The sequence below is a fragment of the Vipera berus genome, assembly GCF_964194415.1.
Source record: "Vipera berus genome assembly, chromosome: 2".
In the NCBI taxonomy this organism is placed as follows: domain Eukaryota; kingdom Metazoa; phylum Chordata; class Lepidosauria; order Squamata; family Viperidae; genus Vipera; species Vipera berus.
In genome coordinates this window covers 155,385,073-155,401,264 of record NC_138203.1, presented here as the reverse complement: position 1 = coordinate 155,401,264, position 16,192 = coordinate 155,385,073, and the positions used below count along the sequence as shown (strand labels likewise).

Sequence of the window (16,192 nt, the reverse complement as noted above, 5' to 3'; positions counted from 1 at the left end):
TTTTAGCATACCATGGGTGCCTGTTAGGAAAAGCAAGAGCCAAATAAAGCCATGGGTAGCATCCCTTAGGGCACTAGTAAAACCTAAAACAATTTTTCCCAACCACAAACCCTCCAGATGTATTCAAATTCAAATTCTGAACTTTCAGGAATAGTCATACTGGCTAAGAATTCAGGGAATCAAAGTCCACATATCTCGAGAAAATTTAGGTTGATGAAAGCTCTCTTAAAGGCATTCTTTTCTAACATGCCCTTTCTTACTCCTTATTTTTTTAAAAAAAAAACAGAAGCCAATTTCCTCAAAATCATACAATACTTTGTCTCAGAAGTTTTCTATCCCAAATCAAGAATATGTTTCCTTTGCATTTGGCTTGTTAAGAGAAAATTAGGAGAAGTATAAACAAACAGGCAAGAAACAAACATCATTCACGCAGTTTTCAGGATCAATACAAAATTGGAAAATTGGACACCTTTTTTTTCAAGCTTCTGAATAGTCTCTTCAGCTTCATTCTGTTTTGTTCTATACAAGCTCTTCAGTACCTCAATTTCATTGTTTTTTCTATCCAGAATCTATAGCAAAAATAAAAATATAAATATAAAATATAAATATAAAATATAAATACAGCAAAATTCTGCTGCGGAAATGGCCCAAAGAGCCACGTAGCATCCTGCCGGAAGCAGCAGAAACGGTGCAAAGCACCATGTGGCGTTCTGCCGGGAGGACAGCAATAGCGCAATGCAACACATGGCATCCGGCCACAAGTGGCGGCAAGCGGCCAAAGTCAAGCAACAGCACAACAGGTGTTGGGGTGTGGGAGGCCTGGCTGCGGTGGTCCCAAGGTAAGACATTCTCCGAAATTAAGACCTAGTGCCTCTTTGGAGGCAAAAAAAAAATATAAGACCAAGTCTTCATTTCAGGGAAACACAGTATGTGCTATCAAGTAGTCATTGTCAACTCTTAGCACAAATAAATTTTCTCCATGATATGCCTAACGTAATCCTACATACAAATATCTTTGATGTATCTGTGTAAACCAACTGATTTAGCAAAATGAAGCCATTTCCAGTCCTAAAACAGATGAGCTATTGATGGTCAGGGAACTTACTTTTTGATAAATGAAAGTAGTGCTTATTTCATTAACAAGAATGATGAGTGAATGACAGATTTTCTCCTTCTATCTGTGCAAGGTTTGGGGATTTTGTTTCTCCTTTGTTTTTAAAATATTTTAACTTTTCAATACAAAATGTCACAAAATTGCATTGCCAAATCTTGGCGCTTTTAGATAGATAATATGCCAGGATGCAAAAAAAGGGTTCAGTGACAAATATTATTCTATGCCTCAGGTTAGGCACCCATCATAAAATAATTGTTCTGAAATGACAGGAAATGCAATAATGATGGCAAGTGATGTGATATTTTCCTTATATTTTTCCTTATATACATTAATGCATCATTAAGACTCATTATTTCAATTTATAGGAATCTATTACTATCAATGTTTAAATGCAGCCAATGGAATCCTAATGCCAACATTCAGATGTTACATAGGAATTTTATATTAGATATTTTTTTGTTTTACAAGTATTACACAAAAAACTCCACCCTATCCTTTTAATCAATATACTGTACCTTTTGGACATCTGCATCGTGCTTCTGCTGTAATTTAAGTTTTTCTTCATGAAGTCTAGCTTCCATCAATTTTGATTTCATCTCCAGCTGTAAATTGGATGTTGCACATACTTATCAGTTTTATACATGACACTTAACCCTTCCCTATAAATCAAATGAGGTCAGACACCTTCGCAACTAACAACAACATAAATCAAAACAGGTTCAAGAACCTTTACATCTAAAATAACAAAGACCCAATGGCAATTTATCTAGCCTTCTGTGAATAAGGTTCTACATTCAGGCAAGAAAAACCAAATGTACACGTACAGTATAGAGCAATAGTTACTACTATTGCTCAATAGTAGTAACTGTGAGAGGGATCCTGGAGTCCTAGTGGACAATCACTTAAATATGAGCGAGCAGTGTGCTGCAGCTGCCAAAAAAGCCAACACAGTGCTAGGCTGCATTAACAGAGGGATAGAATCAAGATCACATGAAGTACTAATACCACTTTACAATGCCTTGGTAAGGCCACACTTGGAATACTGCATCCAGTTTTGGTCACCACGATGTAGAAAAGATGTTGAGACTCTAGAAAGGGTACAGAGAAGAGCAACAAAGATGATTGGGGGACTGGAGGCTAAAACATATAGGGAACGGTTGCTGGAATAGGGTATGTCTAGTTTAACGAAGAGAAGGGTGAGGGGTGACATGATAGCAGTGTTCCAATATCTCAGGGGCTGCCACAAAGAAGAGGGAGCCAAGCTATTCTCCAAAGCACCCGAAGGCAGGACAAGAAGCAACGGATGGAAACTAATCAAGGAGAGAAGCAACCTAGAACTACAGAGAAACTTCCAGACAGTTAGAACAGTTAACCAGTGGAACAATCTGCCTCCAGAAGCTGTGAATGCTCCAACACTGGAAGTTTTTAAGAAGAGACTGGACAGCCATTTGTCTGAAATGGTATAGGGTTTCCTGCCTGAGCAGGGGTTGGGCTAGATGACCTCCAAGGTCCCTTCCAACTTTACTATTATGATTATGATTATGAATAGAACACAAATGGGTTGATCTTTCTCTGATGATGAACTAAAGAGTCACACAACTTACAGATAATTAATTTCTTTGGGATAGAGAAGCAGTTTTGATTCAGTCAAGCCTCTACAAGGTCATCTCTTGGTCACAAAAGAATGCTTTTTGACAAATTGGTTAATATTTATTTTAAAATGTATTTAAGGAAACCTTGTGAATACATATCAATAAAACTAAGCATTGCTTATTTTGGCTAACATTAGCCAACCAGCAAGGATACCATTTTTTCTGACTGTTCACTGTTTTTTTTTTAATCCTCATATATTAATATATTGGCCTCATCCTACACACCTACCAGTCTGGTTGGGATTCTCATCTCTGTCCTTTAGCACTTGACATACTGCCTCAGCTGTTCCTAACAACTTATACAGGAAGAAGAGGCAAAACAATAATAGCCAAATCAGCATGGCTCATTTTCAACTGAAAACCACAGCTAAGTATCTTGAGCCAGGATAGATTTCATTTTAAGAGCCTCCTTTTCTTTTACTAACTGTATCATTGAGAAATGCACTATAAATCAACAGCTACATCAGAGTAGAGTTTGCAAAGAAGAAGAAAAATGCTAAAAAAAAATTCTTTTTTTTTATTCAGGGCTGCTCTACACACACTTAGGAAGCTGTACGCCCTTCACAGAGCTTTAGAAAAATAAGGGCAGCTCTCCTTTTCTTTTTTCTTCTTCTATGAAGCCAGCTCAGGAGCACGGGAAAAGGGGCATTTTCAGATGCCACAGCTAAGGGCTGGTTTTAATATTTTTCCCCTTCTTCCTCTTCCTAAAGCGCCAGGCTGAGAGGCCTTGTAGGAAAAAGAAAACAGTGTAGATTAGCTGTTGCGGGCTGGGGCAGGCAGGGTAGGATAGGAAAGGTAGGGCTGCTTGACTAGAGCTTCCGAGGTGTTGGAGGAAGGGTAACTGCTTTGCACCCTTGGAGTCTCGAGGACATTTCGAGGACACCTTAGGGAGCACCTGCGACCAGCGTCAACTTCCCTCCGCCCAGTGCGCTCCCACAGAGAGGGCCTCCTCAGGGTGCCGCCGTTCGGAGAATGCCGTCTGGTGACCCCCAGGGGGAGGGCGTTCTCTGTGGGTGCGCCTGACCTGTGGAACCGTTTACCGGTTGAGCTCCGGATGGCTCCCGACCTTCGCTCCTTCCGACGCGACCTAAAAACCTATCTGTTTGAACAATCCGGCCTGGTCTGATGGGTTTTGTTTTAATTATTGTTTTAATGTAATTTATCTTCTGCATTTGGGCACTAGGGTTTAATTTGTTTTCAATTTCTGTATTTGGGCATTTTGATATTTATGTCCATGTTCACCGCCCTGAGTCCTTCGGGAGAAGGGCGGTATACAAATCAAATCAAATAAAATAAATAAATAAATAAATAAATTTCCCTTTGGAAGGGAACTTCCAAATTCCCTTCTCCTTTACTTTAAAAAGCACTGGAATGACAGGAATAAGGCTTGGGGGAGGGGAGGAGAACAGCACACACGCCTTCCTGCAGGCATTGCCAGGAAGAATGTTTGAGACGTCTGCAGGTGTGCTTCTGAAGGAAGTCTTCCTCCTCTCCCCCCTCCCCCTTTAAAGCCTTTCTCCTCTATGTAGGCTGCACTTCTTTCTTTTGAACTGCTAGCCCCTTGGACCGTGGGGTGAAGCCCCTGGCAACTGCAGACAGGTAGGGCCTGGGCCCCAAGTGATGCAGGCAGGGGGGTAATCTCAATCATGGCAGTGGGCAGGGGCGACAGGCAAAGGCTGGGGGTGAGCTACTGCAGCAGGGAAAGCCACCAGTGGGAGGGAAATAGGAGGAGGAGGAGGAAAGCCACCAGCAGGGGCAGTTAGGTTCCTGTTTCATTGTGGCTGCTTGGGAAATGGTGCCCGCTCCTGGAATGAAGCCAAGCCTGTCAGGGACACCAAGGGGCGGAGTGGCGCAATCGGTGATGGTTCCGGAGTTGGGGATTAGAAGCAAGCATGTGGTCTATGGGGTCCTGGGAGGGAAGAATGGCAGGGGGCACCACAGCATCCCTATGGTCAGTCATTGAGTGTGAATGTCCACAAGGATGCTGTAACTTGGAAAGCAGATCGTAAGTAGCTTTTGGGGGAGGGTCTATTATAACTCTGAACAGTCGTTAAGCGACTGGTCATAAGTTGAGAACTACCTGTATTGGATCTATTTTTTTTTTTAGCTTTTTTATGTATTCACACAAGCATGCTAAACTTTCTCTTCTTGTACACATTTCCAACGTACATTTGAAGTGCCCTTATACATTCTAGATATTTAGGTGGTATCATGTACCAAAGATGCATCGTTTTATAAGCATTCTTTTGGGGATCATAAGGCAATGAAAATTTCAACTTTTCTAATCACATATTTTCTCATTGATCCATCTATAATAAACAAAATTCTTAGTATATTTTAGCAATTATACATTCAGTATCAGTTCACAATTGTATTTCAAATTACTTACTTTCCTCTGCAACATAAAGTCTTTTTATTCATTTTAAATCTTTCATATAATTGTAAATGGGAGAAACATTGACAACTATATTCTTTTGCTATTAATTCTTCTCTTGAACTAATTTTAAATTGATAATATTTCCAATAAATCCCAGTATGTCAACCAAACAACTTTATGTGCCTTTTCTCTTCTATAATGTGCTTTTTTGAACTGAGATCCATAAAGGCACAACCTGGGCTTTTATCTATTCCATATTCTTAATATGTCACATGTAATATTTTTAAAAAGGTCTACATTAACTTTATGATACCATAATATAGATGCCACCCAAACCTTACCTTCCAAGTGTAGCAGTCTCTTATTTCTCAGCAATACTTATTATTTCATTCAGACCAAAAAATAAGCAGTGAAATACAATTTTAAATCCAGTAAATTCAATCCTCCTTTTTCCTTTGAATCTTATAACACTTTATATTAACTCTTGGGTTTTTTCCCCTTGAAATATAAATTTAGATATATCTTTTTGCTATTCTGAAATAGTACAACTATTGTGAAAAGAGGCATTATCTGAAACAAAAACATCATTCCTGGCAAAACATTTATTTGGACCAAGCACCTTTCCTGTTTTAATCTTTGGGATAGTTTCACATAGCTCCCTTATATAAGTCCACTCAAAATTTGTTTCTGATTATCTGTAATCCTAGAAAAAATTCTGTTTATACAAAGGCTGTCCACTTCATCTGAAGAAATGTATATAAAGTAGTATGATACTGATAAACACTTTTTGCATATTCATATTATTTATGATAGTATCTCCCTTCTTATAACTTTAATAACATTTATTTTCTTCTCTTTTTCTTTTAACAACTTATAGGCCAACCACTTCCCTTTCCCCTACATATCTTATTTTAACTTTTGCAAATAGTGATTTTTTATTTTTTGTTGCATTTTTACTCTATGTTAAGCATTTGTAATTCATAATTAACCCAAGATTTTAGAAAAGTGAATACTTGTACTGCCTAATATGGCGTCTTTTCCAATGTCTTGCATCTGTTGTGGCATTTGTTTAGTCTCATCTGTCATTGTCACTTCCCTTTGTGTCTTGTCCAATTCTTAATTTTTTTCAAAAAAAAAATATTTTGCTTTCTGCAAAGTTCAACCCAAATTTCTATTGTTTGAAGGTAAAAAATCACCCGTTGCAGCACACCACCTAAATGGAATTTTCTTCTGCTTGTAAGAAAAGGTATGATTACATTTGTATTATCAATACTCATCCTAGTAGTAAAATCCTTCTTTAGAAATTAATCTCGTTTTCTTCCCGACAAAGTGTACAGGGACATTTGCAAAATGTGTATTGATCCTTTAGCCTAATCAATCTGTCTATCAACATTGTCTTCCTTCCAATCCAGAAATCCAGACTAGAGACTTAAGGATCTTTTCTCTAATGTCCTCTTCATGTCCTTCTGGAATTGTTCTAATCCTTAAACAAAATTATTTTTCTCTCAATTTCAGTAATGCCAGATTGCCCAAGTCCTTCTCTGTATCTCTATTTATAACTTCTGTCTTAGTTTCCAAAACTTGTACTTTGTCAGCAGCCAGTTATCCTCAGATTCAATTTTCTTAACTTCTTCTTTCAGATCTTTTTTCATTGCTGCAAATCCATTTACTTTTAACTGTTGCAGACATCTTTTTACCAAATTCTTCAAATAGTTTCTTCAATAAATCTGATACAATACCCTTATCAGTAAGTTGTTCTAGTGAACCTGCCTGTCCTTCTCCCATTTTGGCAGCTTTTCTTATGGTTGCCATGGTGAGAAAGTGAAAGTATGTCAGTTACTATGGTGAGAAAAAAGTTAGGATTCTTGTTTTATTCTGCTTTTCTTTTCTCTATCCTCCCAATTAGCTTTCCAAAGTCACAATCAAACAGTCTAGCTCTTGCCTTCTTGTTTTCCAAAATCCACCAATTATTACTGTCCTTTTATATAAACAGTCACCTTCCCACAGTGGTCTGGTCTGTTAGTCTATTTAAATTTTCAAAGATACTTTTGTCAAAGAAAAAAAAAATCACTGTCCTCCTTTTCCATTTGAAGCTTTCTAATATCACAATCTTGCCTTTGTAATCCTTTAAAATAGGGTTTTTTCTCTTCTTAATTTCAAAAAGAAGACACTCATCTAGATTCTTTAAACTTCATTGCTGTTCAAAATATGTCTCTTAGAATAGATTGTAAAACAAACCCTAAACCTATTAAGAAGGTGAGTTTTTTTAAAGCAATGGATGGAAACTAATCAAGGAGAGAAGCCAGCTAGGACTAAGGAGAAATTTCCTGACAGTTAGAACAATTAATCAGTGGAACAACCTGCCTCCAGATGTTGTCAATGCTGCAAAACTGGAAGTTTTAAAGAAACGACTGGACAACGATTTGTCTGAAATGGTATAGGGTTTCCTGCCTGAGCAGGGGGTTGGACCAGATGACCTCCAAGATCCTTTCCAACTCTTGTTATTTTGAAAGTCAAATGTCCATAAAAAGGCTACCCAACAATTTAGAGTAAATACTCAACTCCTAAGATACTTCACTCATCATTAACTGCAAGAAAAGTAAATTTCTGCATTTTTTTGTAAGAAGCAGTTCTTCCAGAGTACAAATGGACCATTTCCCCAATTTCTCTTTCTTCTGGAGTAATTTTCTGTCAGCCAGAACCAACTTTTGGCTGGCCATTCCATCACTGTCCATCTAATGGCCATAACATCTTATCTGGAAGCTGAATACTCCTGAAATATCTTATTTTATTTTTATAATTAAAGACCCAGTACTACTCCCTATATTTAGATAATATCTTTATTTTTAAACTTTTTCCTACATTCAAGAATAGAAATATTACTGAACATTTTTTCTTAAATTCTTTACAGAGTATTCATATATATTTGTAATTAGTTTACGGAATAATTTCTCACATTATGAAACAACATTTTAATTATGGCAAAACTCCACTATATCTAATGTGGATTCAGCCACAGAATGAAGTATCAGCAATAAAAATGTTATAAAAGCAGAATTAAAAGATACATCTCTGGAGATTGTACCAAGTTTGACGGAGACTATACAAGCAGCCAAATCCTATATACAGAGCAGGGAAGAAGTCAAGCTTCAATTCCAAGGATTTGTCACACAGGCCAATAATACTCAAGTAATGAGTAAACTAGGCAGAGAATATAACTCTTAAAGTATGATTACAGCCAAGAGATTACTCTTACTGTGAAATGTAGTAATCCTAATCACTGTTTTAATGGTTATACGCTATATGAAAACTTAGCACAAAATAGTTAACATTTATAATATGTATTCAGAGCAACAGATAGGGAGGGTTGAATGACTTTTGGGAAGCATACTCTGAGAAGAAGGAGCAAGCGGTGGGAAAAAGGACAGAAATTTAAGATCAAATTGTCTGCTGAAAGAACTAGAATGACCTTTAGAATTTTGTATGTGTGTGTTTTTGGCCTGATCACATGTATATGATTTTAAACCTCTTAATACCAAAGGCACATAACTTCAGAATAATTCATTATACTTAAAAATTGCAGTCACATTTTAAATTAAAGCTATGATTAAATTAATATGTTTAAAGTTTATATTTAGTTATATTTAGCTACTAGAATAAACTCTATTGATCTATTTAAATTTGTAACAGCCACCCATTCCCTTAACCTCTGGGCAGCTTATAATTATAAAAACAACAAAATCAGTTAAAAAACAATAAAACAATATATACAACACCACAGGCAGTCCAGACTAAAACAGTTATGACAATAACAAACCAGACCAGAAACCCTACAAACAGATTAATCCCAGGCCTGACATCAAATCTTAAGGAGTTTCGGGAATGCAGGAAAGAGGGCACTGCCCATAATATGGCGGGGGAGGGAAGGGGTGGGGGAGATGCTGTTCCCAGAAGGTGGGAGCTTTGATAAAGAAACTTGGTTTGCTTCCTGGTAGACTGTTGGCACAGAAATTTCTTAGCAACTTTAGATTCATATAGTGTGAAATATTCTTATTATTAAAACAATAGTATGTTATTTTGTTCTGTTTAAAAAAAGGATAATTAAAACTATTTGGACCACGGGTGTCAAACTCAATTTCATTGCAGGCCACATCAGCATTCTGGTTGCCCTCAGGGGGCCAGGTGAGTGGTGGGTGTGGGTGTGGCCTACTGGGTGTGGCTTGTGTGGGCATGGCCAGCTCAATGTCACTCGCATCAAGGGCACCTGTAGTGGCCTGGGCAGGACTGGAGCAGATCCGAGGATCTCCGGAAGAGGGGGTGGGTGGGACCCGGGCGAGCACCAGGGCATGGTCCATTGGAGGAGCCTCACCGTCCCTCTCAGGCCATGCAGGGGGGCTCCTGGATGGTGACATGGACAAGTGCCCAGCCCGGCCTGCAAGCTCCCACAACACCGGAACCGTGCAGCCCAGCCCCACTTCCCCGAGGGGGCACCCAGCTGTGCTTACCTCCTCGAGGCTGCTGCTGCTGTACTCGCTCTCCTTGGCCAGGCTGCTCATGGTGGGTGCAGGAGGGCAAAGTGCGTGGGTCAGAGGGAGGCCCACTCCCTCTCCATGCAAGGAGACCAGGCTTTGTAACCAAAGCATCCTCAGCAATAGGATGGGAGACCACCAGGGGATGGCGAAAGGGCAATAGGGTTGCTAGTGGTCAAGTGCTAAGGCGGGACTTCCCTCAGACCCTCTCTCTCATTCCAATCTCCTCCCTCCCTCCCTCCCTCCCTCCCTTCTTTCCTTCCTTCCTTCCCTCCCTCTCTGCCCAGGAAGGGACAAGAGGAGGGGGAGAGGTTGGCAGCACTTCTCTCAAAGAATAACAGAGTTGGAAGCGACCTTAGAGGTCTAGTCCAACCCCCTGCTCAAGAGGACCTATACCATTCCAGATAATGGAATATCAAATCTCTTCTTAAAAGCCTCCAGTGATGGAGCATCCAGAGCTTCTGAAGGCAAGCCTTTTCACTGGTCAGTTGTTTTCACAAGTCCTTAGTTCTAGGCTGGTTTTCTTCTTGATTAGTTTCCATCTATTATTGCCTTCTGATGTTTTGGAAAATAGATTGACCCCTTCTTCTCTGTGGCAGCCCATCAAATATTGGAACACTGCTATCATGTCACCACCCCTTGTCCTTTTCACTAAGCTAGACATACCCAATTCCCACAAACATCTGTCATATGTTTTAGCCTCCAGCTCCCTAATCATCTTTGTTTACCATCCATTTAGACCAGATGGTCCCCCTGGTTTGGTTTATAGAACAGTGGCCATGAGCAGAGCCTTCTCAGAGACAGCATCCCAATTACAGAATTTTCTCCCAAGGAACATATGAACGGTGCATCCTTCACCAGTTTAGAGGCAACTCCAAACACACCGTTTAGCCAGGCATATGTAGAACAACACATTTTATGGTCAAACAGCACTAAGTAAATTACTTAGTATTGTTTTAAGAAGTGCTGGTGATGCTTTACGATAGCTGTCTTTAAGAGTTTTCTTGTAAACCACCCTGGATTTCTCCGAAACATTTAATTTCGAATGAGACGTTGATTTAATAAATTAGGCAGAAGAAACAAATGTTTAAATACATCTAAATCCCACAGACCTACTTCCTCCTAGGCACATACTGCAGAGAAATTAAGGCAGTCCATTTCTAGCCAGCATAGCCACAGGATGATGGGAACTGTGGTCCATGACACCCAAAAGACATTAGTTTGGGTAAGGCTGGATTAAATTATAAAAGAGCAGATAAGAGGAAGTAGAAGCGAGAAATACTTTCCACGTCTCTGACAAAATAATTTGGGGGGGGGAGTGGGTGGATGACTCGGCCTTTTAATTTCAACTCACACCAATTCCTCTTAACTTCCCATTCAATCCAAAGAGTTCTATTATCAGCTGGATTTTGCTCTCTCGCCTGCCAGCACATCACCTCCCCAACGCAGCACGCAGCTTCAAGTCATCTCCCCAGAAGTCCTTTGCAGATAATTACATATATTTTTTTCAGGCCTCCCACTTTTCTGGGAATCGCAACGTGCCCAACCCACCCAACGGCCTCACCTTCCTGCTGGCCTTCTGCAAACTGCCTGGCATTTAGTCTTATCATCTTCTCTTCGCTGTGGTGGCCCATGGCTTTCCCATGCGGGGGCAGGAAAAGAGAAGCACTCGCAGGCTGCAAGGCTGGGCAGGTGAGTGGGCCATGGAAGCGCTGGTGGCGGGGGTGTGTGCTGATCTAAACTTCGTCTTGGCCATCCAGAACATTTAGATCCACAGGGCTGCCCTGGAGGGGGACTGAAAGAGGGGGCCCAGCCCACCTGCCACCCGGTCTGTGGACAAAAGGCGGGGAGATGGGAGCGTGCAATGACACAAGCCGAGCGTTGGCGGGCTCCCAGTCACCCTCTCCACCATGTGGTAGGGACGGAGAGGGGAATGTGGCAATCACACCGGATAGCTCTGCATCCAGCATGAGTGCCGCAGAACTATCCAGTGTGATTGCCACATTCCCCTCTCCAGCCCTACCACGTGGCAGGGAGGGCGACTGGGAGCCGGCCAATGCTTGGCTTGTGCCACCATGCACTCCCATCTCCCCGCTTTTTGTCCCCCAGGCCGGGCATGCCCTGAGGCACTAGCCTTACAGAACTCCATGGCCCGAGCGAGGAGAGGTGAGGCCTTGCAAAGTATGGCCGGATGTGGTCAGGCATTGGCTGGCAAAGGAGAGTCGGATGAGGAGAGGCCCAGCAAAGTGGGGCATGGCCAGGCGTCACAGGGGTGAGGCCAGGCGGGGTGGGGTGAGGCAAATGAACTGCAGCTGTTGCTGTGCACCACCAGCACCCAAGTGCTTGCCGTTTCCTGTTTGTGCGCCAGGGAGGCTCCCAACCGGGTTGGGGTGGGCCAGCGGAGGCCAATTCCTTAGCATTTCTGGGACAGCCCCGGGAGTCAAATCTGAGCCCTTCGTGGGCTGGTTGCGGACCATGGGCCTTGTGTTTGACATGTCTGATTTAGACAAACAACATGTGAATCATAAAAATATATTCCTGAAAAAAACCATTTAAAATGTAAAATGGATATTTGAAATTATTTTTATCAAAATATTTACGGGAGCGCCTCTTGCCGGCGTTAACTTCCCATCGCCCTGTGTGCTCCCACAGAGAGGGCCTCCTCAGGGTGCCATCGGTCAAGGAATGTCGACTGGTGGCCCCCAGGGGGAGAGCATTCTCTGTGGGCGTGCCTGCCCTCTGGAATCAGCTTCCAGTTGAGCTCCGGATGGCTCCCGACTGTTTCGCCGCGACCTGAAGACTTGGTTGTTTGAACAGGCCGGCCTGGACTGAGGGATTGGATTTTAGTGTTTAATTTTTTTAAAAAAAAAGTTAAATTTTAGATTGTATTTATTACTTAGGGCTATTGATTTAATCTTATTTTAATTTTTATACCTTGCGTGTTGTTACTGTTTTAATTGCCCTGTACACCGCCCCGAGTCCTTGGAGAGGGGCGGTATATAAATCTAATAAAATAAAATAAAAATAAAATAAATAAATAAAATGTTTGCATGTACAATATTTTTATCATTACAATATTTTTATCATTACCATTGTTCATTCTTCTGTTTTTGTCATTGTTTATGCTCTTTCCAGAGCACTATGAAGCAACTATGTCTTCCAGACATGTAAACACTACTGATGTCAAACATCTGTTCTCTCCCTACAATTAAAGCTATTAAGAGTGAAACCAATACACATGCCTTTTAAAAAAAATTAAATGCACAAATACTTTAAAAAAATTGCTTCATTTTTATATCCTGCCTGCTTATAATCAGGGATGAAACGTAAGTTATTTACTTCAACAGAATCTCACTGAGAAGTAACATATCCCCACAGTCCTATTACAATACAAAGCATTTGAGCTTATCCATAGAGGAGATGCATTATTTTCCCTAATACCAGAAACATGTCCTATTAAACTGGGAGATGATCTGGGAGCATTTCCATTTCGGAAGGACTCTAAGACATTCAAGGCTGGAAAAAACCCCAAACAGCCCTTTATGCAGAAGAATACAGGCATTTTTCAAGTCACTAGAATGGATAGTAGATTTTAGCTGAATTGTTTATATTCATTCACTAAAACGTAATGATTGTTGTGCATCCACTGACCCAGAAGATTCTGACACCAAGGAGCAGATTTCAACTTGAGGAAGCTGCGGGGAATCAAACACTTATGGCTGATCTGGCTGGCAATAGTACAAAGTAGCTACACCAGTGTCTGGCCAGTCTAAGAGAATAGTGCCTAGTTGTAGGGGCAAGCAAAACAACGGTGTTCAGTCCATCTTTCTGCCAGCTTCACCACTGTGGACTCTATTAACAACCTTTTGTTACTAATTAATGTTACTAATCACTAACCTAGTTTCTTTCATTAGAAGCAACTAAGCAATCAATCTGAATTCTGTGTTCTTGACATCATGATCTTCTGATATCTTCAAATTCTGTTTCTGGCCCAGCTGAAAAACCATCAACAATGCTTAAACGAGGGATCCACAATGCCCAGGCTGTGGCCCAGTACCAGACAGCACCCTGTTTGAACCAGGTTGTACAAGCAGCAGGCAAGCACACAAAACCATCCCCTCTCCACACACACCCCATCACCACCACTGCTGGTCTGCAGAGCCAGAAAGGTTGGGGACTGCTGGTTTAGACCACTGAACTATAACTTCAGCAAGCTGCTTTGGAAATTAATTGAAGGCAAGCTCTCCAGGGACTTTCTCTGTACTGTGCATATATTTGCACAAATATCTCGCTTACCCCTGCCTAAATGTGTGTAGTATTAAATAAAACTTATTGCAAATTACTTCTCTGCATTTGCATGTGACTGGCCCAGAAACAAAGAGAATCACATCATTTCCAAAATATGTACCGTATTTTTCGGACCATAAGACGCACCGGACCATAAGACGCACCCAGTTTTTAGAGCAGGAAAACAAGAAAAAAAATTCTTTCTCCTTCTCTCTCTCTCCCTCTCTTTCTCTCTCTCTCCCTCCCTCTCCCATTGTCCCTTCCTTCCTTCCTTCCTTCCTTCCTTCTTTCCTTCCCTCCCTCCCTTTCTCCTTCCCTCTCTGCATTAGAGCAGTACCCGCGGAGGCGGCCCTGTGGCCTGGCTTTCTCTTGCAGAAAGCAAGCTGAAACGGAGTGAGGGAGACTGCCAGAAATGCGAATCGGCCGATCTCGCGCTCCTGCAAACTCCCTCGCTCGGTTTCAGCTTCCCTTGCTACAAGAGAAAGCAGGCTGAAACGAGGCAGATTGCAGCAGCGCGAGATCAGCCGATTTGCATTCCTGGCAATCTCCCTCACTCCGTTTCAGCCTGCTTTCTCTTGTAGCAAGGGAAGCTGAAACCAAGCAAGGGAGTGTGCAGGAGCGTGAGATCGGCTTTTCTCAGCACATGCCGATTCGTGCTCCTGGCAATCTCCCTTGCTTTCCACGTGCGGAGGTTGGGGCTGGCCATACGGATCACTTTCGGACCATAAGACGCACCCTCGTTTTCCCCCCTTTTGGGAAAAAAAAGTGTGTCTTATGGTCCAAAAAATACGGTATTTGTCAAGCCATATTTAAGATCTTACCAACACTGAGAGAGAAAGAGACAGACAGAGACAGCAGGAAAGTCTCACATAGCATTCTTTTTATTGAGCCCACAGGAACAAGTCTAACAGAGTCTCTATCTTTACACAAAGGCAGCAATTAACTATGGCTGCTGCTACTGCTGTCAGAAATAGTGTTGATACTCTCCAATAACCATGGAAGTAAGATATGATGCAATAAACAGAGAGGAGCATAGAAAGTGCTCCTGGAGGGGGGGAGAAGAAAGGGAGGCAGAAAGCCATGAAATAATTTGCTTTCCTGATCCTAGTTTGCTCAGAAGCAGCTTGGCCTGGGTACTTAAGAGAGAATGAAAGAAGTACGAGCACAAGCAAAAATTACTGATGAGAATTAGTGAATCTACGGAAGATGTTTTACAAATCAGTATTAAGGTAAGGTAAGGTAAAGGTTCCCCCGCACATGCGTGCTAGTCGTTTCCAACTCTAGGGGCCGGTGCTCATCTCCGTTTCAAAGCCGAAGAGCCAGCGCTTGTCTGAGGACGTCTCCGTGGTCATGTGGCCGGCATGACTAGATGCCAAAGGCGCACGGAACACTGTTACCTTCCCACCAGTGGTCCCTATTTTTCTACTTGCATTTTTACGTGCTTTTGAACTGCTAGGTTGGCAGAAGCTGGGACGAGTAACAGGCGCTCACTCTGCTACACGGCACTCGGAATTCAACCCGCCAAACTGCCGACCTTCTGATCGACAAGCTCAGCATCCTAACCCACTGAGCACCACGTCCCTTAAATCAGTATTACCTTGTGTCAAAAAAGAGAAAAGTTGTCAGCTAAGAAAGGTTCTATTTCTATATCTAGCCAAAGCAGAAATCGCCAGAGAGCACGAAGTCCCATGTTTGCACAGGGTGGTCCTGCAATGACCCTGCAATTTCTTGGGTTCCTGAACATTTCTCTTCCATACAACATAGAATGTTTTCAATTCAATCTTTCTTTCGGTCACGGACCAGCACAAACATAGAATGCTTGAATGGGAGGTTCTTTGGTTTCATGGAAAATACCACTTTCCCGCTGGATCATCTTGATTCCATTTTAGCTCAGCAACAGGTTCACCCTGAGATGGGGTCTGTGCTATGAGTATAGAGGTTTGAATAAATAATTAAGGATATAGAAATCAAATAAACAAATAAAATATCCTCATTGCTTTTCAGAGTGAGATAAGCAGCATATAAATTTAATAAATAAATAAATAAATGGGCCACCTGAGAGCTGGAGCAAGGAGAATGTAGAAATGAGCTCTAAATTTATAATGCTCCCAAGTATTAAAAGTTATATTTATTAATGCTATTTAAGCTACATGGACGTTGTTGCAAAATAAAAACAACCAAATATCACATTTTCAATGAGAGAAAGTATAATAGCAAATCATATTAATTTAGC

The 16,192-nt window shown here is 41.4% G+C and overlaps 1 protein-coding gene across 3 annotated transcripts in view; it reads right to left on the bottom strand.

The window, feature by feature from the left end:
• Nucleotides 1-16,192, bottom strand: part of CEP112 (centrosomal protein 112) — a gene marked incomplete at its 3' end in the record, with an annotated part of 303,692 nt that overhangs the window by 240,885 nt on the left and 46,615 nt on the right. For all 3 annotated transcript variants that reach the window (XM_081318537.1, XM_081318536.1, XM_081318538.1), the window contains 2 exons: nucleotides 1,630-1,716; nucleotides 470-569 (listed from right to left, as the gene is read on the bottom strand). In XM_081318537.1, coding sequence (XP_081174663.1) covers nucleotides 470-569; nucleotides 1,630-1,716 — 187 coding nt within the window. The remainder of the gene's footprint in view (nucleotides 1-469; nucleotides 570-1,629; nucleotides 1,717-16,192) is intronic.